Consider the following 22,331-nt stretch of genomic DNA (forward strand, 5'->3'; position numbering starts at 1 on the left):
TTCTGTGAGAGAATGATTTCTCTTCAGGGTTAGGAGGAAGGGGACTGAATATATAGCAAAGGATTTCTTTCTCAGGGAAGCATGTTTCTGTGGAATTGCCTGACAAAAACTTCAGTTACGAAAATGACTCAGTTCTTTATTCCACCTTGGATTTTTTCCCATGAGAGTTTTACTACTCTAAGAAACTGTACACTGTCAAAGAATGAACCTTACATTTATTTCTATCAAATAGTCTTTCTTATTCTCCTTCCCTTATGTGCATGAACCTGCTTTTGGTAGGAGTGACAGGGTTGTTCATGTAGGGAGAAAAGATCTTGACATTGAGGTCAATTGTTCATGCCTAAGTGCAAACAACTGTTCTTGCACCATCATTTCCTTCCTGGCACCAAGTCCATTTAGTAAATTTCAAAGGTTTTTTTTGAAAGTACATCAAGTGACAATGTTTTTTATTTTGTTACTTCTTGTGTACAATTAGGTGGTATTCTTCTGTTGTTTTCTTCATAAAGACTACTTCTTCCCTTCCAAATCTTGTCTCCCCATTCCCTGTTGTTACCATGAACTTTACAAGTGAAAAACTGTTTGGAAAAAAGATAACATTTAATTGCTAGGGAAAGCTAGTCTCTGTTCTGTGCATATGCCTTTCCTGTGACAAGCAAGTTTGGACTTGTTAGTGTGTGCTACTCTCAGTAATACAAGTAGGGTCTGAATTTCCAAGGCATTTAGGTACCTAAAGAAAGATCAAAATACTTTAGCAATTCTGATCTTATCAAAGATAAACAAGCCTTTACTTCATTTCCTGCTATTATTTTAATATGTGAAACTAACCAAATATACTATATTTAAGTAGGATTGTTTTCTGTTTCTATTTGTGGAAGATGTTTTGTGATTATTATTTTCTTATATGAACAGTGATAGAATGCCATGCATATTTGGACTGGTCCAACGGTAATTGCTGGTTTTTTTTTCATTTGTTGGTGTCTTTCCTAGATAAGAAGTGCCTGACTCCATTACTAGTAACTGAGGAACCTACTTTCCTTTATACAACAAACACTAGTTTTACATTAAGCTTACCACCTGTCACAACAGAGAAGCTATGCCCCAGCTTATCCCAGCCTACACCAACATATCTGGTATTTTTCAGAGAAATGACTAACAACCATGAGAATTTGACCTACCATTTCTCTACTCTACAGCAAAAAACTTTGGTAAGGCTATTTTGTAACAAAAACACATGTGCTACCATATATAATGAAATGTGATATTACTTCTAATTATTTTATAAACCATTCTGTAACTTTCTGTCAGGGAGTTTTTCTACTTCTGCAAATCGCACAGTAATTCTCATTTGTGATTGGTATTTTGCTAAGTGGTGGATTCCTTAGTTTTTCTTTGTGCAAGTACTCATCTATGTTTCAACATGTCCTTGCTAAAATCCTTTAGCAATGGGTTTCTGGTTTCTACTTGAAAAAGGAGAAGTTGAAGTTGTTATTAAATAAATATACTTTTAAGTGTTTAAATAAATCTTCAGAATGTTCAACAACAGTAAGTTTTGACTTTGTGTATTTTCCGGTAGCTGTGCTTTCCTTGGTAAAATTTTTTCTGAAACTTTTTTTTTTAAACTTTGCTATTTCCTATTCAAGCACCAATCATTGAAGAGAACATTATTGTAGCCATGTTAATTACACCTAATTACTAATTTAATGGACAGATGATTGGCATTACATGTGAGTACTTTCTAAGAATTAATGTTTATTACCTGATTTCAAATTACAGGAAATTCAGGAACCTATTGCTGTCATAAACAACTTAAAGCCATTTTCAAGTTATGCCATACAAATTGCAGTAAAAAACTACTATTCTGATCAAAACCAGCTGACTGTAGGAAGGGAGACAATCGCCACCACTCTATATGGAGGTTTGTTTCACATTTTATTCTGGTGTTGAACGTAACTCTCATCTCAAATAAATGTTTGGGTAGCAAATCAGAAAGTAGTGAAATTCTCTGCTCAGAATGTAATCTGTGTAGATGTTCACAGGGGTCTGATGACCATACCTGATGAATCTGTAAGAGTCATAAGAAATATGCATGTTCTTTACTGTTTTTGCTCATTGGCTTCCTGAGGAAAGATAAACTATGCTTAAAAATGACTAAGCAGCTGCAGTTTTTGCCTTGAACCACATTTGTAATAAACTGGGTTAGCATGTGTATGTGATTATATGTGTTTAAATGTGTATTATATGTGCAACGTTAAGATTTCTTCCCTTGACCTGATAGTGTTCTCATGATTACTGTTTGTTAGGGTAGTGTAGATATGATTTATAAATCAGGCTGAAGAGACAGCACTTAGTTTTTACTTTTCTTTGTCTGAGTACCAATAGCATATTTTCTCTTTGATTTTAATAAACTTGGTATGTCCTTCTGGGTCCCTTTCATATTAGAACAAGAAGGCTAGGAATAGTGCTTTTGCCTTGAACATTCACTGTGTCAATTAAGGCAGAGAGATAACTGGTTAGGAGTTAGCTTATTATTATTATTCAGTCTGGTTCTTTGTGATTTCAGAGCTGCGCTTGTGCTTCTGTAGCTAGACTGGTTTATAAAGCCAGTATTAATCTCTTATCAATATGTTTGCGTTCATGTTACCAGATGATGCTCAAGAAATGTCTCCAGGTTAATATTTCCACTTTCTGTTTTGGGCATGTGGTTTTGCAGGTTTTCCTTTCTGTAGTCGAACTGCAATAAATAAATAAATAAATAAATCTGTCTCTTCAGCATTCTCTTAGATAACTTAGTCATATTACATACATTTTATTTATTTATTTATATGGGGCTCTGTGGCTGTGCTCCATTTATCATGCTTGGTGTCACTGCCCAGATGGAGCTTGACCCACAAAAACTCATCCCTTGAAGACCTATCAGACAGCTCTGATAACGTCCATGTTACAAAGGTGGAGTTATAGCCAAGCCTGGATGGTAGTCCACCTCTATTTTACTCAAAGAAACTAGGAGAGAGTGTTTAGGGATGCTTGCTACTGAACTCACCATGTTATGGGCATGCTGTAGTCTCATTTTCACTACTTTTTCTACTTGGATCCTGTCCCACAGGATTGGAGCCATTCTGCTCTGAGAGAGGGGAAGTAAATGAAGTGGAGAAGCACAGCAGTACTTGGTTCTTGAGCATTAGCTCACTTAACCCTTCTGTAGCAGGGCTGGTGATAGGTGACATATAGCTGCCCAAACTGAACACTACAGGAATATTCTTGTGACATGGAGCTAGACCTGAGTACCCCATAGCAAGAATCCTAAGGTTTCCCTTTCTCTCTCTTTACCTCTACAAGGGTTTTGTCTGCCCTGCTGTTTTCTTTAGCACTTAATCAGATTTCTTACTGTCTGAAGCAAATAGACTCTCATCCTATGTAGATATCTGAATATTTTGAGCATGTTCCTAAAGAGTGTTGCAGAAGGTAAGAAAAGCTGAGCTATAAGCAGTCAACTTCAATTCTTTGCATGGGAATCCATGTCTGTACTGCAAAATTCAGATGACTTACTGATTGAGTAAGATCAGAGACTATTGGGATGTGGCAGGAATTCACACTCTTGCTTCTTTGTGTGGTAAACTGAGCCAACCTGCAGCAATGTACACCCTTTCCGTGGAGGAACGTAAATGTTGAATATGAAATGGGAGACTGGCTTGCTCCACTGAAATGGAATTTTTCAGGCTCAGGTCAAGTGAAACATGAAACTCAAAACAAACTTCTCTAGTTGGGTAAAACAAAATAGTATGACCAAAACAAATGAAGTCTGAAAACAAAATAGAAAAAAAGTAAATAATAATAATAATGAAAAAAAAAACCAAACCCTTAGCAGTTTAACAGGTATTTTTATCAACACTCAGTGCTTTTCACAATTTGTTGAAAAATTTCCAACCAGTTGTGGATAGAATGTGTCTGTGTCCCAGCACTTGTGTTCTCAATTTCATGAATGTAACTGCTGGTTTAAATTGTAATCAGATGCTACTAGAGCCTCTTGAAGTGTGCATGCTATTTCACACCTCTGAAGCTGTGTACATTCCCTCTGTCTTTTCCTCAATTCTGCAATGAAATGAAAGAAGCTTTCTAACGAATAGGAAAATAGGAGGAATGAAAAAAAAAACCCAACTTGGAAAAATAAATGCATTGCTCTTGCCACAGAGTGTCACTCTTTCTCCACATAACTTTTATCTAGTGAAACAGGGCATATGCCTTCCTTGCTAGCTTAGCTTCTGCACATTTCACTGTAATAACCTGTAGTCTTGCTACTAAAACATAAATTAGATAATTTGTTCTCATCATTCTGATATGCTGGGAATCTAGATAGCGTACGGACTTAAAACTTTTTACGTATCTGGACAGTTCAGTAAGAAAGAGAACTTTTAATGCAGAGTTGGGTCATGCCACATACCAGTATCTGAATAAGAAATGTTTAGGAGTCACAAGTTTTCTGCTAGCTTCATCATCTGCAGAACCTACATAACAAGCTGTCTTGGTGAATACATCTAACTTTGTTCTTAGAATCTAGAAGAACCTCTCAAAGTAAACAAAAAATAAATCTCTTAAATTGTGATGTTCTGAAGTGGACGAAATGAAGAACTGAAGAATATATGAACTTATGGAAAAATGAGCTTGAGGGGTTTGTGTTTTATCTAACAACCTTTTCAATTCCCTCTTGCTTACATGATGTGTTTGCAGATATTTTTTTTCTTTTTTAAATTACTGGTCCATTTGACTGGTAATCCAGAACAGAGTATTTCTATTCACCACAGGAAATTGGTGTAGCACATCTCCAAAGTTTAGAAAGCTGAACACATAAGGTGAGTATGTGACATTTTACTATGTCAGTAACTATCTTCTCTTTGCTTACAATTAGCAGAGGGACACCTTAGGCGAATTCAGGTCAAAGGTCAGCCTAGTATATTATATGAGATATCCTGAGTTTAATGATTTCTCTTAAAGAAAGGAGAATATATGGAAGCTATGCAGAAACATCATTTTTCCAGAGTTTAAGTAGAAAGTGTTTCAAATGAACTTTACAAAAAAATCCAACTTTTAGATCTGATGAAAAACCACATTGTATTGGAACTTCTCAATTCATAGAGACCAAGCTGAACAATTTACTTTATCTTTGAATGTATCTTTTAACAAATACTGCGATATGTTGTCAAGTTTGAGGATTTCATATTTCCGATTGGAATAGAGTATAGTATTCTTTAGTGCATCTAGTTAGCATCTTACTAAACTCAAATCTGAAGTGGATAAGAGAGAGCAGGAGTTTTGTTTTATGACTGTAAAATTATAGGACACCAGCTATGTTTTTGCCTGCTTGCATAGTACAATAGCAAAAAATACTACCATATTCACATAATTGTAACTTGTTTTTCCTTCCTCAGAGACATTTGTCTAATTCTCTAAAAATAAATTAAAAAAAACCCCAACCCAGTAAGATCCATAGCAAAACTAGATTCATTTCAATTTCTCTTCCAGTACCAGGGGCAGTTGATTCTGTTAAGGCAGTGGTTTTGTCTGACACTACTATCAGCATATCTTGGAGTGAACCTCTGGAGCCAAATGGACCTCTAGAATCCATCCGCTATCAAATCTCTGTAAATCTGTTGTCTTCATTCCCAAAAACTCCCTTGCGAAAAAGCGAATTTCCAAATGGGACGCTTTCATGGTCTGTCAGTGATCTCCAGTCTGGAACAAGCATTTTGTTCAAGGTATAATCACAAGCAGTATAACCACTACCTGTTTGTTCACCAACCTGTAAGTTGTTAGACTGATCTTCTGTAAATCTGTATGCCTATTTTGAAAATATGAGTTCAAAACTTGGCAGATTTCTCTCAGTCCTCTAGTCTTCTGATGAAGGGAAATTAAATGTCACAGTTTATTCCCATATGAGTTTCTCAGATGAAATCGTTTAACTGAGATATTTTCTATTTGGGGAGCATATCGATATCAGCACTAAATAGCAGTTTCTACTACAGTCCTGCTGTGGCTACCCTGATACATGCTAAGAGAGGATCAACAAATGGGAAGCCTCCATCCTCCAAGTAGGCCATCTGTTTGTGAAGCACTCAATGTGGTGAAATAAACAGGGCTGTATGAGTGAAATGAGTTCCAGCCAATAGATAAAGTTTTTTCTTAGGAGCAAAAGTTCTGAAAATTTTAGTGAAAGGGAATTCTATATTATATGAATAGTAGGCTTAGTCTAAAGCCACTTTTTCTACCTGGTCTTGTACTGTACGTTTCATCTGTTTCCTTACTAGGTTCTTGCTTTTCATCCGAATGAGAAATGGTTTTCTGAAAGTGCTCCTGTTATTGCAAGAACTTTTGAGACTCCACCTTCACCTTCCAATATCATCCCCAGAAATACCAGTTTCCAGCTAGAATGGAGAGCTCCTCTGTACATCAATGGAACCAGCTTTTGGTTTGAGCTGCGTGAGGTAAGAATGCTTTTTTTTTTTTCCATATACCGTCAAACTTAACCCAGTTCTGTCCTGGTGAGCAAGACAGCATGGCAGAGCATATATGAAAAATCTCAGTGGTTAATTTGGGCACGGTGATGTCAGTCTTAGTGACTCAGAAGGATGGAGGCAGCGTTTGCCAGGAACAAGGAGGAGCACAGCTGCAGCATTTAATACTTCTCATTGCCAAAGGACATCCTGGATGACCCCACCAGAATTCCTCCTGGGTCTCTTGTTTCAGTATAGTTCTCTCCCTCTTTCCTCACTGCCCTCATCCAGTCTGGCTGTTAGCTGTAAACTGTATGTCCAATCTGGAAAAGAAAGTAAAGAGAAGGATATTTGGCATTAAATGTTGGCTACAACCTGTTACCTGAATTTTGTTTTCCTGTGAGAGTAGTTAAAAGAAAATGCTGGACAGAAAGACAGGTCTGGTAGTGCAAACTGCAGAGGTAAGTGCTACAGTGACAGCAGCATGGATGGAAGCTTCTTAATGACAGAAAATGTCATGTGCTAAACTGGATCACGTAGATTCCTTGATATAGATAATCGGATCCATGAGGCCTACACCGGATGTTTCCCACTTGCCATAAGAAAAAGTGTCACAGTACAAACTCCACTAAACCATCTCCTTTCAACTGCATATTGACATACTGAACTCATGGTCATGTCACAGTGATCTAGATATACAAACTTTGCAGAGCTAAGCAAATGGAAGGCTCCTTTTGGCTGTGCAAAGGGGTCACTTAATCTATTCTTCTTTGTGGTTGCCAAGACTTGCAGGTTCCCTGAAGGCAAATTAAAAAACTGTTCTTTGTGTCCTTGATCTCTAACAAACTAAAGTTCTATGATTTGAACAACACATGCATAACCTCTCCTTTATGATATTAAAATGTAGCGAGGTGGTTATATATCCACAAATAGCACTGCATTTTCAGTAGTGTAAGTCCACTGATCATGATAATATTTTATTTTTCTAGTGGCAAACAAGAAGTGGCTGGTTTTCTCCTGCAAGCACTACGTGCACTATAGGCCCTGTTTACACATGCAATCTCACAGGAACTCTACCTTCTGCCAATTATCTTGTAAGAGCAACAGTAGTATATATTACAGGAATGAAAAGCACTTCCTCTTCAACAAGCTTTAAAACTACAGGTAAGCACACAGCATAAGATAACAAGATTTTAGGACTGTTTTCAGGAAATGAATAATTAAAACATATTTTGTAAACTTTAGCAGGCAATTTTCTTACACTAGGACCTCATAATTTTGGAAAAGAAATAACAACGTACCAAGAAATTAAGATTCACTTAAAGTGGAACATAGGGAAAAGAGTAAGGGAAATTGAGATGAAATGCCTATATCCATATCAACTCATAGTTACTCACGAAAAGCTGCATGTGAGTGAAAATTCTGAAATCTGTCCATCGTAAAGAAAAGGCCAAAACTCATTTTTCATGAGGATTATCAATCCTGATCCTTGCTCCTTTTGTATGTCCACTCATGTACAAGTCTAAATTTTGCTCCTGATCTGTTAGACTTTTGTTTTGCTGTACATGCTTTAAGTGTTTTATATCTTCTCTGTTTGGCCGAAGCTGGTGTTCCCAGTAAGCCAGGAACACCAAAAAGAGCAGAAGACTCTATAAACTCTGTACAGTGGGAAAAGGCTGAAGACAATGGAAGCAACGTCACCTACAACATCTTAGAAAGCAGGTAAATGATGAGTGAAGGTACTTTTTATCTAGTGAGCAGCCTAGGTGTGCAGGGACAGGTTTTCTTAGCAGCTTTGTCTGGTTGTTCCAGATACAAGGACAGGTGGACTAATATGGTGTCAAGTGTGCTACAGTCAACCACTTCCCTCTGAGGAAGCATCGAGGTGCTATGCATCCATAGGTTGTCCCCAACATCTCTGTTGGTTTTGAACTGCCCTTTGAGCCCAAAACAATGTGGAATTTTTTGCAAATGACAAGAATTATTTGTTTGTCTCTGAAATTGTCTTTGCTTGGGCTTTTGTGTAGGCTAGGAGAATAAATCAGCATTGTGTTTCGCTATCTCAAGAGGGATTTCTAGGAGCAACTTCTACTTATTCTGTGATTGCTTTTACAATTGTAATTAAAAGATAAGTGGGCTCATGATTAGTGAAGGAAGTTTAAGGACATAAAGTATGACATTCATGAACTGACTAGCAATTTTGTTTTATCCATTTTTAAAATCCATATTGAGACATTTTCATTTGTTCTGATTTTCAGAAGATTATCAGGGCTGTGTTTAGATTCTGGACAGTTTGAAGTACGCATGATAAAGCTAATCATTTTGGGAAACACAGACCTGAGATCTCTGGGCTTTCAGTATATCTCATATGGGAATAATGAAATGTCAGTGATGCAAATGGCCCTTCTTGTAGGATCTCATCCTTCCGTAAAATAAGTAGCCATTTTTGTCTTTAATTCCTAGAAAATGATGAAGAAAATATACACTAACAATATTTCCAGGCCAATCCTTGAAATACAGGAATATATTTGGATTTATATTGTTCATTAAAAGATTTGGAAACCTTTCAGATCATAATTTTCAAATGTTTAGCATATATTCTCAGCTAAACTAGACATAGAAAAATCTTAGCATTCAGTGGGCACAAGGAAAGCTCATATAATGCCTTACCAATATGAGACAATTAGATAATATTTATAGTAATTTGTCAAATACAAATAACTTGAAGTCACACTTACTAGGCTCCACAGAATGCTAATTCACAATCACTCCTGCACTAGTAATATTAGGGCTGAATGGACAGGTTCAATGTGCATATGCAGAGGTTTTTGACCTAATAGCACTTTGAGCCAAAAGGTATTTCTATGCCCTTCAGAAAAGTGTAAAGACAGACGCATAGTATTCTAGAAAATGTTTGTATAGCCTTCTGAAATAACCATTTTTTCATACATTTATGGTAGAGATATGAACATAAAGTTAGTTTTTACTTATCTTTTGGTTTAGAAGATTTTGGCCTTTTTTCTGAATTGAGGCATGTTGGGAGAGTGATTGGCATACTCATGAAGGTCATCTCACATGAAATATTACAGTCCTGTGTGACATGAAATGATATTTCACATATTGCCTTTCAAGTTTAATATGTGGTCTCCTTTAGTTGGTGAATAATCAGCTCTGGATTTATTGTGAGCAATCAATCTCAGTCCAATGGGGAATGGAAGAAATATACACAGCAGTCAGCAGATACTATGGGAACCTGGCTAGCTAAAGAATTGTGACTTCTCTGCCAATGACTTGCTTCCTGTTCAGCTTGTGAAACCCGATGCACAAGAGCCACTGAATTACTCTAGGCACAGGAAAGCAAAAACTTCAAACAGTACACAAAATAAACACTGTTTTTCCTTGTTTTTTTTTCTTTTTTTTTTTTTTCCTGAAAGCCAAATAAGAAAATTATGAAACCTTGGTTGTAAGGTGTGTACTGAAATGGATGAAAGTACGCTGCAGCTTTGTGCACCTATAGTGTTCTAGTATTTCATTTCCAATGCCATACTAAGGATGTGTGATTCCTGGCATTGCTGAAATGGCATGGTACAATTTTCTGCTCCAGAGCCAAAACCCCATGAATAGATTGAGCTTTCATGAAGGCAGAGAGATTTTGAGAAAGCTGTGAAAGAGAAGAATGGAGGAGAAGCAGTGAACAGCCCTCACTCATTAATAACATACCTGGATTATTTCATTGTACCTGTTGTAGAAAGCAGATTGGCAACACCAACAAAGTGGAGTCTCTGTGGGTGGTGGCTTACAATGGTTCTTGTGAGAGTATTTGCACATGGAAGGCCGAGAACTTAGAAGGAACTTTCCAGTTCAGAGCAGCAGCTGCAAATATGCTGGGGCTTGGCGAATACAGTGACACCAGCAAAGATATTGTGTTGTCTAAAGGTATGTCCTACATTTTCATGCTTTGTTAATCAAGTATTTTTCAGAATAAATATGCACATTTCTGAAGAGAGATCTATTTTATGATGATGTTGCACAAATAATATGTCTGTGGGCTCCATCACTGGTAGCATTTACATGGTGACCCCAGTTGCCACTGCTTTGCATGGAACAGTGGGCCTGAACTTGGATTCTACTTGTTTATACTGTTTTTTCTCCATGATCCTGCACTTTGCATCATGGTATGATCCTTGAAGTAAATGCAAGCTTCCATGCTGGGTAAAGATGTGAGAATTGCTACTTGCTGTCAACCAAAATGCTAGATCTGAACACTGTTGTTATTCTTTTAATATCCCATCTTGAGTGTTCAGGCAGTTGGCACATTCTCTTTACATATAACAGTAGGTTATCAGTGCATGAATAGTCCAGACCTAGAGGAAGATAATTAATTTGACCAAGTATAGATGTGTCCATATAACCTACAAGAAGAATTTTGTGTAGAGAAATGCACTTATGCAGCAACAGCTCAAGAAATCTTTCAGGTTTTCACAGCTTTGTTGGATTGATACAGTTCATACACACAGTTATTTACCAATTTTCTCATTCTTATTTAAAGGTACTGTGGCCTCTCCAAATATCATTGCTATTGTTGCTGTGATTGGAGCAGTTCTACTGGGCTTGACTATAGTCATACTGTTTGGTTTTGGTATGTGGGTGATTTTTTTTCATATCCTTGACTTGCCAGGCAGTTCAGATAGCAGGAGACGATGGGCCTCTAGGTCTGGGGAAATGCTGAACAATCTGCAGTGTGGGCGCTGGAGGGAATTTCTGAGCTCTCATCCTTTGAAGTTCTAGAGATGTCTGGGCCTTTTCAACGTCTAGGAAAGGATACCAGTTCACTCAGTCTTAAGACATTTATTGCTGTGGATTCTTTGTAGAGGCAGCATAGGAATGCTGAAGGAGCTCTGACATTCCCATGTTGGACTAGATGATCTCTAGAGGTCCCTTCTAACCCCTACAATTCTGTGATTCTGTATGCTTATGAAAACTTGTAATTCTCAAGTTAGTTATTGCATTTATTCACCAAAAGAACCCATTTTCCCCCTTCAACTCTGTTCCTGAAGGAAAGATGCAAGATTAATCTGTAATATGGATATCTATATATGACGGTTCCATCCTCTCATTCCTCATGTTCTCCTCATGATATTGCACTAGCCCTTAGGATTTGGGTCTTGACACATACATAAGTGGATGTTTGCCTGATTTCTCAGTTTTCTGTCTTCTGTGGGAAAAGGTGGTAGCCAAAATGAAATGCCTAGATTACACTAGCTGCTGGAAGATCATGTTGTACAGAATGACAGAAAAAACTTGCAGCCTTTCAGAGCCTACTCACTTTCTGTGATGCCCTCAGAGTAAAATATCTTATGCTTTTCTTTTCTATTCCAGTATGGCACCAAAGATGGAAATCCAGAAAACCAGCCTTAACTGGGCAGATAGTACTTGTCAAGGAAGATAAAGAATTAGCTCAACTCAGGGGGTTGGCTGAGACAGTGGGACTAGCCAATGCTTGTTATGCTGTGAGGTATGTCCTTAGAGGAAATGCATTTTCAGGATGAAAACATGGAAGAGGGCTTCCCTGGATTGTTTTTTATCAGTATGCTCTTTCCTGACAACTTGATCTGATGTTGGGGGCCACACCTACTCAGCATGGCAGGTCTGCTCTGAAGTATGCCCTGACAAGCTGGTTTCCTGGTATACAGCCTGGCCTGGATTTCTTCTAGCCCACCCTGAGTGCTCACTTTGGCATGAAACACAAGTGAACGGGGAGGGAAGGACACACGGTGTTTTCCAAGAGATTTCAAAACATTCAGGTTTTACCTGAACTCCCCTTAAAGGTAGTTGATGAGACAAATAGCATCAGATTTGCATGAAGAAGAATTTTAATATCATTTCCAGCATTAACAAGTGACTAACATTGCTGTTTTGCAGCACTCTCCCTTCTCAAGCAGAGATCGAATCATTGCCAGCTTTCCCTCGGGACAAACTGAACTTACACAAGTTGTTAGGAAGTGGAGCATTTGGAGAGGTGTATGAAGGGACTGCGTTAGATATCATGGCAGATGGAAGTGGAGAATCCAAAGTAGCAGTCAAGGTAATCACATCTGTGTAGTACGTTGGAAACAGAATGGAATGGGAAGAGATTTGGCTCAGAGGTTATACAACTGAAACAAGAAGTGAGGGATTTAGATATTTCCTCACAGGTTTTCTTGTAAGTCACTTAAAGCTGAGCATATCACTGTAACTCCTGCTGAAAAACACCATGTATTTAAGGCTGTGACTATATCACCACTATATGCTAAAGATGATGGTGACATAAGTGTTGTGTGCTTTCTGTTGAGTAGACTTTGAAGAGGGGTGCAACAGACCAAGAGAAGAGTGAATTCTTGAAGGAGGCACACTTAATGAGGTAGGAAGAGCTTTGTCATTCTTCGAAGCTTCTCCCATATGAGTGTGGTGTACTTCAACAGGAATGAGAGCAACGTTTTTCTCAACTATGGCATTTAGGAGTAGTCTCCTGTTTCTTCTGGAAAAAAAAGCTTACATTGCTACTGAATAATTTTGTGAATCGAAAGCTATTCTTTTGCTCTTCTGCAAAATTTAAGATTTGGGCTGCAAATTTGATACAGCGATAGAATGAATTTATTGGGTTTCAGACTGAGATATTTCAGCATTTTTGTTCCCCTAGAACTAAGTTTTTAAAGGTAAATAGCAACATTTGGCTGACACTATTTTATCAAAATAAACATATCAAAACAGGCTTATGCCTTGCAGTTTCAATTTAATGTGGAAATTGTTTTTTAAAAACGTGCATAGTTACCACTAGAGGCTGCCACATACCTATTCTACTGAGATGCACCCAGAAAAAAATGATACATGTCTGCAGTGTGAGAAATTCACATGGAAAGGTCTGTGTGTCAGTTCGAAGACTACTTCTCTGGAGGCTCCACAGAGACCAGTAGAAACTGAAATTAAGTTTTGTTTGACTTTGAAGTACAATGTGGTTTTCAGATGCACTGGTCTGCATTTCTTTAACTTCTATTTCATATTTGCGGGATTAGAAACGTTTTGAAAAATGAAATATTTTATCTCTTGCACAGAAAATGTAGTGTTACTAAATTTGAAATTGATTTTTACAGTGTCCTGTTTTTATTTACAGTTAAAAAATATATATCTGTATATCTTTCATTACTTTGTCTAACTTTTACCAAGCACTGTACACTGATTGAGGTTAAAGGATTAACAAAATGTAAAATGAAATCATGTAATAATGATGTGGATTCATGATGAAGAGTAAGTGCTGTGTGCAAACTTTTTAGGTCTACCAGGCAGTCATATACACACCTAAGGACTCTTCTCTGCTTAGGATGGAAATTATACATACTCAGAGCTTCTCCAGTTCTTTTTTTCTTTTCTTTTTTTGTTTGTTTGTTGTTTTCTGTTTGTTTGTTTTTAGCTACTAATCCAAACTGGGAAATCCTGGAAAATTATGCTATTGGAATTAGATTTAAACACTAATATGAGCCTATATGTGTACCATTTCTATGAGACAAGGAGAATACGAAAGTTTCAATGTTGCCTATTTCCAATAGTTATTAAATAATAGTAAAAAGATGTGCTTTATAAGCTTAAAGATTGTTTTAATGTTAAAAAGAGTGATTTAGTTTCCTCTTGGAGGTAAGCCCTTTTCTTAATGAGGCTTTTCTTGATGTTCATCTATGATGTCTCAAATTAAGTGAAAAGTATAAAGGTTACATAGGCGGATCAGGTTGTTTACAAACCCTGATGTTCTTGTTTAAATGTTGCTTGCTTTCTGGAAGTGCATTCAGTAGTAGTGTTCTGCTGTCCCAGCTAAGCAAGGACTATTAGTTTATTCTATTATTGCTATGTGGCAGTGGGAAAAGCTTTGAGCTACCTGTATGTCAAACAGTAATTTGATATTGGTTATTGGTGGGTCACCTGTGTACAGATATATGTAGCAAATTTCAGGCTGTGTCCCATCACTTGGGAAATAAGGAATGACAGTTCAATAGAGGAAGGACTGCAGGAACTGTAAAGAAAGTGCCAGGTGCTCCTTACTTCTTCTGTTTTCGTTTCTGAGAGTGACTGATTGAGAGATATGTGCTGTGGGGGAACTGCCAAATTCAAAATCACACTTTTTGCTGAAGAGCTTTTGCCCACACCTAAGATTAAGTGAATTGAAAGGCATTAGAAGGAAAATGTTCCCCTGTTGTATTTGTTTATTTATTCTGGTGCATTTGACAGCACTTTGGACACCGTCAGTTTCCCCAAAAGGTTCAGTTTTTCTGGCTTATGGTGCAGGTCATTTCAGTCAGCAGTGCAAAGAGAAAACTATTTTCCAACACAGTAAATGTGGTTATAAAAGCAAGGCCACTGACAGAGTCAATGAATATCCCATGTTGTTTGTAAACTGCTAGATCTCAGAAGACTGATCGCTCAGATAATCCCAAGATTTTGGACACACACAAGTATCTGCAAGCTCTTCTCATGTGTACATTGTTTCTCTTGAAAATATACTGTCCAAAACAGTTCTCCTCTGGCTTGTGAGAAGATGTTGGACCTTATGCATGCATTTCTCCAAATCTATTATGACTACTGTAGTAGAAATACTCTAGTAAAACAGTAGCGATACTTCCAGTGTACAGGTGGCAATTCACGTTATTCCCAGATGAAATTACCATTGGGTATCTTGTTTTATGTGATGAAGTTTGCCCTTAACATGCATGCATGTGTTAGAGTGCCTGTCTGTCAAAGCACAGTATAAGCTCATACTTTGAAAGGATGTCACAGAATTTGTCCCATGACTAAGCAAGTCAAGACAATTTTAGTTACCAAATCATGATTGTTGGTTGAGGTAGGATTGTAAAGGATGAACTCACTCATTACTTGTAGGCATATACAAATTATAGTCAAGCAATTGAATTTTTCATATATAATCTTACAGTCATTTACTTCTCCTTAGTAAATTTGATCATCCCCACATTCTGAAGTTACTCGGAGTGTGCCTGTTAAATGAACCTCAGTACCTTATACTGGAGCTGATGGAAGGAGGGGATCTGCTTAGCTATTTACGAGGAGCCAGAAAGCAAAAGGTAGGATGACCTCAAGGATTCTATTTTTAACGTGTATCTGCCCACAGTTTCTCAGTTTTAATCTTCCTTAAAGGCCGTGCTGATGTCCAGCTCCTTCTGCATCTGCAGGCTCTGTCCTGGCCTGGCTAATTCCCTGGGGACCTCAGTATTGAGTACCAAGCATTCAGAGTTGCTGTGGAGAAGATTGAATGTCATGTTGAATATCATTAGATCACTGACTAAAAGTGTTTTTTTTTTTTTGTCATTATATGTCTGTTGAGTCCCTCTCTATGAACACTATGAACAGTCCTTTGAAGAGTGATCATACATAATAGTGGTCATGTGTCTGGTCCACTAGGCCTCACAAATGTTGTCCTTGTGGCTATATCCCAAAAGTCTTTAGAGGAAAGAGGAAAAAAGAATAAAGAATAAACCTCTTTAATTAAGAAGTAAATTAATTTTAATAGTTAGCATGAAGATTAAGACAATTAATGGTAGGAGTTCATGTCTTAGGGTCTTTGGAATTTTAGCAGTTGTCTATTGCAATCAGTGTTGAAGTCTACTGAGAAGTACGTAATGTATTCTACTGAAATAATATATTCTACTAATTAACACAGCAGCAAGAAAACCTGATATAATAACAGGAGAAAATATTCGGTGTCCCATTTCTTCCTCTACTGCAAAGAAGTAATTCTGAAGGTCCCAGGATATTCTTAGCCCCAAATCAAAGAACAGGATGTGTTACCCTGCCTTGCAGTGTAGTGATTTAGCAGTTTACCCTGGGACTAATTAGCATTTGCTCTACTGGCACACAGATACTTTGCACCTGTTTTGCAAAAATCCTATAAATTTCAGATGAGAAAACTATACCATCTTTGCATAGGGAGGCTGTCATTCTGAGTTTGTAAAGCATGGAAATGTGGCTAACATAGTCTTTGTTTCTTGTAGTTCCAGAGTCCCTTACTGACACTGACTGACCTCTTGGATATATGCCTGGATATTTGCAAAGGTTGTGTCTATTTAGAGAAAATGCATTTCATACACAGGTACAGAACTTATTTTCTTCAACTTTCAAGCTTTATCCACAGTACCAGAACTAATTGTGATGACCTCTCGAGGTCCCTTCCAATCCCTACAATTCTGTTATTATCCTACCTGGGACAAAATGCCTGAGAAAGATGTCACAATATAACAGGAAGGGTAAGAGAATTGGAGTAAAATATGAAGTTACACTTTTCTGTTAAAATTACTTATGACTGTTCCAAAAAATGATGGGCTATTCTAAGATTTTATCCCACAGAAGTAAGGAAAACTAGAATATATTGTTCACGATTAGTAGGATCAATCACTGGAACTGGTTGCACAAGGAAGCTGTGGCATCTCCAGCCTTGGAAATATGTAAAATTTAAGTGGATAAGACCACTAGCCACTTGACCTAACCTGATGAGAGGCACAGTTCTGAACAGGGGTTTGAACCATCTGACCTCCAGAGATCTCTTCTGAACCAAATTGCTCTGCAAAACTAACTCTATCCTCTTGTTCCCACCTTACAATTCAGGGACCTGGCTGCTCGCAACTGCCTTGTGTCTGAGAAGAAATACGGAAGCTGCTCCCGGGTGGTAAAGATTGGTGACTTTGGACTTGCCAGAGATATCTATAAAAATGATTACTATAGGAAAAGAGGAGAAGGCCTGCTCCCTGTCAGATGGATGGCTCCTGAAAGCCTCATTGATGGTGTCTTTACAAATCACACTGATGTTTGGTGAGCTATAGCGAGCACACAGCACCATGAATAGAATAGTAAATCCCACAGCAAGGAAATATTGATCTACTGCAGCAGTGACAAGCTTGAATATTTCCATCTCTAATAATTTACAAACTAAGGTAGATTTCTTCCTATGTGGTGTTTTCATGAGCTAGTAAAAAACTTGGCACCATGACTGTATCTGCTTGTAAGTATTTCTTTACTTAATGCTTTGGCCTCTAGCCCTTGGATTCTGGATGGGAAAAACTAGTGTTGCTCAATCAAACAGTTTTGTACTAGGCCCAATGTTTTGGGTGGTTTTTTTTTTTTTTTTGCCTGTTTGAGTGGTGGATTGACTGCCTACATTCTGTTCTTTCCATTTTGTTTTCCATTAGGTTAATTACCATTTCCTTCCTACAAGCAAATACTTTCCCCTTACCATTTCACCCTGTGGTGGTGCCTGTTATTTTATAAGCCCAAATCTCTCAGCATCACTAGAGGAAAGTCATAGTACTTAGCTGCAGTCATTTACTTACAAGGTATATTTGTGTGGGCTTGGGTTTATGGTGAAAAAGAAGAGAGTCACTGTCAGGAGACCTGGAAAAAAGCAAGCCAATCCAGTTCCATTAAACCTGAGATTCATACATTTTTTTATTGGATAGCCATGGGTGATAATGGGTGGGCTACAGCCCATCAATCTTGATGAAGTCTTCAGGCCCAGCAGCCTATCCATTTAATTGCCACTCTTACATTTATCTAAAAAAGCCTGCTTAGTTCTCTGTGACAAATCCAATGAGGTGCTGATTACTTTATGAGTGGTACTTAAGAGAACTCTCTCCATTTCCAATGACACCTCCAGCGATTTCTAAATGCTTGTTCAAGTGAAGACATGCTCAAATAGAGAGTGGTGCCTAGGGATGCTGTACTGCATCTCACTGTATCTAGGAAAGTGTGACATTCCTACCTATTTATTTTAGCACTTCCAGAGTCGGGCTTAAGGACGTGTTCAGTGTTCTACATAAAGTTAAAACAACTTACTCCTAATTTTACTGAGTCTTATTCTTAGACTGGAGCCATTTTAATTCATCAATGGCAGGGAGATTGCTCACCATCACTATGGTAATCAAAGTTTATTTTTGGTGTTTCTTAGGGCTTTTGGAGTCTTAGTGTGGGAAACATTAACTTTGGGTCAACAGCCATATCCAGGTCTCTCCAATATAGAAGTTTTACTCCATGTACGATCAGGAGGAAGGCTGGAATCTCCAAACAACTGTCCTGATGACATGTAGGTTAATTTTGTTTATATATTGTTGATAATATTTATAAGACAGCAATTGCTTTATTGCCAGGCAACTATCATTTTGAACAGCTACTTATATCCCTAAAAATCCAACATCCTCCATATTTTTTTTCTTGTTTAGACAAAACAGTTTGCTCTTGTAGCTGCCCATTTGCACCTGACTCATCCAGAACTGCAGCCTGTGAGCATGAACTTCAGTGAGAACTGAAAATAAAGTCTTAAATTTTAATGGCAGACACACAGTGGTCTTTTAAACAGGGCTTTAGAGATAATGTAAATTCAGCCTTGGACATGAATCCAGTAGTAATGTTCTAACAGGCTGAGAATGCCTGATCAATCAGTTCAGAATTGGTTAGAAGTTAGTATGACTGTAAACAAGCATTAACCTGTCCCTGTAAACCATGTGCCTTTGGTGGCAGACAGAACTGGCTTTCTTGTTGATAGCTACAGGAAATAGGCTAATGTGAGGTCATATATAAAAAAAAATGAATCATACTCTCTGAAAAAAGACAACAAGATAAGCTGAAGTAGAGCAAAAAAGGAAAGTCTGCTCTTCTGGTTAGTCTTTAACTGAGCCAGATAAACAAAGCTTTCAATTCCAAACTGTTTCTTGAGTACAACATTCAGCTGTAATTAACATTCAGCTATAATTAAAAGAAAAAAAAAAAGTGAATATATATAATGGATCCAACCCTTACCAGCAGTGAATAAATAAGGAAATTGAACCTGAGCCCAATCATCACTCAGTATAGCCTAATTTCATGTCTACACAATCATTCTGCATAAGAATTCAGAGAAATGCACTCGACAACTGGTCCTACAAATGGAAGAGGAGGGTACTTAACGTGCACAATTCTTACTCCTGGGGCTGAGGAAATGGTTTGAAACTGATTCTGTGATTGGCAAGCCTGGATCTCTGTGATAGGTCCCACATCAATTACCATGCTCTCAGTTCCAAATAGTTATTACTGATCGTTATCTGGATATAGCTAAAATATTGCATGAACAATTAGAAAAAGAAAAAAAAAAGAGGGAGAAAGAACTACCACTTGGAGGAACTGAAGATATTAGGGTTTTATTTTAAGAACAGGGTGCAAACTGCAAGTGAAATGACAGCACTAATCGGAGCCCAAAAGCAACTTCAGTTTCAATATTTTCTGCTAAAAAATGTTTCCTTAAAAAATTCCTGACAACTGAACCACAAATAAAAAAGCATAGGAGATAAAGAATACCCATATAATATTCTGATATTTAAGCTCACACAAAGGTTTATAAGTGAATGACAGGATATTCAGAAGAATCAAGAAAAAGTTGACTGTAGGTCCCACAAATCAGCGTATCAGGTAGAGCTTAAACACTCATCCACCAGCTGTAACTTGTGGCATCAGGACCTAATAGCAGCAGCCTGTTTTTTTGAAAGCCAAGGGGCTGAATGAGATCTTAGATTCTTGAATCGTTTTTTTTATCTCATTTGGTGAACGCTCAGCACCTGCGTGCAGCTTCTGTCAGTAGCCTAAATAGATTTTTGCTACTTCATTCAGTCATTAATGGCATGCCGAGATTCTTGGCATTCTTGCTACTCTCCGTGTGGTTTTGAACCTGCATCGGGACATCAGCAGTCAGTGATTGTCTTCCCAACACTTTGGCTTGCTGATTGTCATTTGACAAAACAAACCATCACTGATAGAAAGAGAGTTCAAAGGCCAAACTACTTCAGCTGAGAAGTGTTTAGGAATCTGTGGTAGGCTTGCACTGCAAGGACAAGAAGAGCTGACACAGAAACCTTGGGTGTGAACACATTAGGAAGTGGGATTGTTTTTATTTTTCAGGGGCTGTGGAAGATAAGTTCTGTCTTGGGCCTCCCCAAGATGTTACTCCAGAGGATAATCCTCTACTTTCCTCAAGAGAAGTGCAGATTCGTAAAGCTTGGTAATGAACTGAAAAAGAGACTTGGGGATCTGCAGATGAGCTGTGTTTATTGAAATACGAATCACATATATGAATGGCACTAGCTGTGCAGCCAGAGACCCACATCTGTACAGCCACCAGGGTGTGAGTTTTGCATGCAAGAGCATGTCAAGGTTTGGGCAGAACATATAACATCCATCCTGAAAGGCTGTGCATTGCAATCAGGAGAACTTGTACAAGGGCAGTGCCACTTGCCGACCTGAAGCTGCTGTTTCACCAAATGATTGTCCCCATACAAAGTTATACAACTGAGTTTGCTGAAGGAATTTTGGTAATTGAAGACTTTTGCTGTTTGATTCTAGGAAAATCCCCCTGGGGGATTTGAGGTTGGGTGGTAAAGAAGGCCTCCTCAAAATGTGGGCAAGGGCTCTATTCCAACAGATTTTCTCCTTTTCTAGGAAAATCCTCACACCAGTGGTATTTTCCATTTTGCGCGTGAGAAAATTATTTCACACAATCTACAGGACATTATCAATGAAAAAATCAGGAACAGTTCAATTTCAACCTCCAAAATTAGCTACTACTTATTAGTAGTATTTCTTTGATACTCTGGACTCTGAAGTTTTTCACATATGCATTTCTATTGGACGTATACATGTTGTTCAGCCCACATAAGACTCTGTTGTGAAATGTAGGTGTGTACATCTAAATGCTAGTTCCTAAACCTAATGTTAAAGTTCATCTAATGATATGTTTGGGTTGTTATTTTTCATTTCCTCTTGGAAGGCTTTCCTCAAAAAGTGTCTTCTAATCCATGTTTGTCACCTAAGAAAATATAGGAATGTGCTCAAGTTCATGAATGACAATTCATGTACTATTAGATTCACTTTCACCCTCTTGATTGACGTCATACTGGTGCATTTCTGGGCTTGTGAAAATTTGTGCCATGTGACTTAACATAACATTCCTTAGATATCAATAATGTATTTACCCATGTGTAGCTGTCCCTGCAAAATTTACAGATATTTTCTGATAGTATGAAAGCTTCAGTCATTAGAAACCAAAACCTAATCCGAATTAAATAGTTTATAGACAATATATATTCTATCCCGTATTAATATTTTACGCCAACCAGCAAATAAGTTGATTAAAGAAATAAGGATTTAAAACATAATGCCAGTTATTACTATTGTTATTATTATTCTCACTATTATTTGCAACAGTGAATGTTATCTCTCAGTAACAACACTGAATGACTCTGTGAAGCAAATCATCCATTAAAAAGTAGTTATTTGAAAAGACAACCTTAGGAATGCAAAAATGTTCTGAATCTTCATTTGTCAAGTTCTTGTTTCAGAAGTGACTTGTGTATCGTTTCCTATTTCTTTCTTCCTCTCTTGGTTTCTGTCTGTCTGTTTCTCCTTTCCATAAGAACAGCAGTGCACTCATTAAGCTCTGCACACTTCCGTGCACAAGTCTCTGCCCATCAGAATCCAGGTACTAACCTGGAGTGCCGATCATCTTCTTGTATACACTACGAATCAGCATGACCAGAAAGTAGGTTATATGGCTTTTGAACTGAATGTGACAGACACTTTGATACCAAAAGAAGGAAAACTAGAGCTCTCTTTGAGTCCAGTTCAGTACTTTTCTGTCTGTATTTCTTGTGTCGTCAATAAGCAGTACGCCTGAAAGTAAGTAAGGAGAAGAAGTGACTCAGGAGGTTACTATGACTTTATAGATCCTTGAGATTTCATTGAATTATTTTGAGAAGTTGGTATCACTCTATCAGCTCTGCAACTGTGTGATAC

At 37.8% G+C, this 22,331-nt stretch overlaps 1 protein-coding gene across 1 annotated transcript in view; it reads left to right on the forward strand.

Moving 5' to 3' along the window:
- Positions 1-22,331, forward strand: part of ROS1 (ROS proto-oncogene 1, receptor tyrosine kinase) — a 70,760-nt gene that overhangs the window by 36,470 nt on the left and 11,959 nt on the right. Inside the window, exons 28-42 of the mRNA XM_065734844.1 lie at positions 988-1,205; positions 1,774-1,915; positions 5,518-5,750; positions 6,300-6,476; positions 7,475-7,649; positions 8,090-8,207; positions 10,234-10,421; positions 11,035-11,124; positions 11,865-12,000; positions 12,408-12,570; positions 12,821-12,885; positions 15,460-15,589; positions 16,517-16,614; positions 17,127-17,330; positions 18,463-18,597. Of these exons, the coding sequence (XP_065590916.1) occupies positions 988-1,205; positions 1,774-1,915; positions 5,518-5,750; positions 6,300-6,476; positions 7,475-7,649; positions 8,090-8,207; positions 10,234-10,421; positions 11,035-11,124; positions 11,865-12,000; positions 12,408-12,570; positions 12,821-12,885; positions 15,460-15,589; positions 16,517-16,614; positions 17,127-17,330; positions 18,463-18,597 (2,272 nt within the window). The remainder of the gene's footprint in view (positions 1-987; positions 1,206-1,773; positions 1,916-5,517; positions 5,751-6,299; positions 6,477-7,474; positions 7,650-8,089; positions 8,208-10,233; positions 10,422-11,034; positions 11,125-11,864; positions 12,001-12,407; positions 12,571-12,820; positions 12,886-15,459; positions 15,590-16,516; positions 16,615-17,126; positions 17,331-18,462; positions 18,598-22,331) is intronic.

The sequence above is a fragment of the Cyrtonyx montezumae genome, unplaced genomic scaffold (assembly GCF_038088225.1).
Source record: "Cyrtonyx montezumae isolate F1298 unplaced genomic scaffold, pur_monq_1.0 scaffold_0, whole genome shotgun sequence".
Classification (NCBI taxonomy): domain Eukaryota; kingdom Metazoa; phylum Chordata; class Aves; order Galliformes; family Odontophoridae; genus Cyrtonyx; species Cyrtonyx montezumae.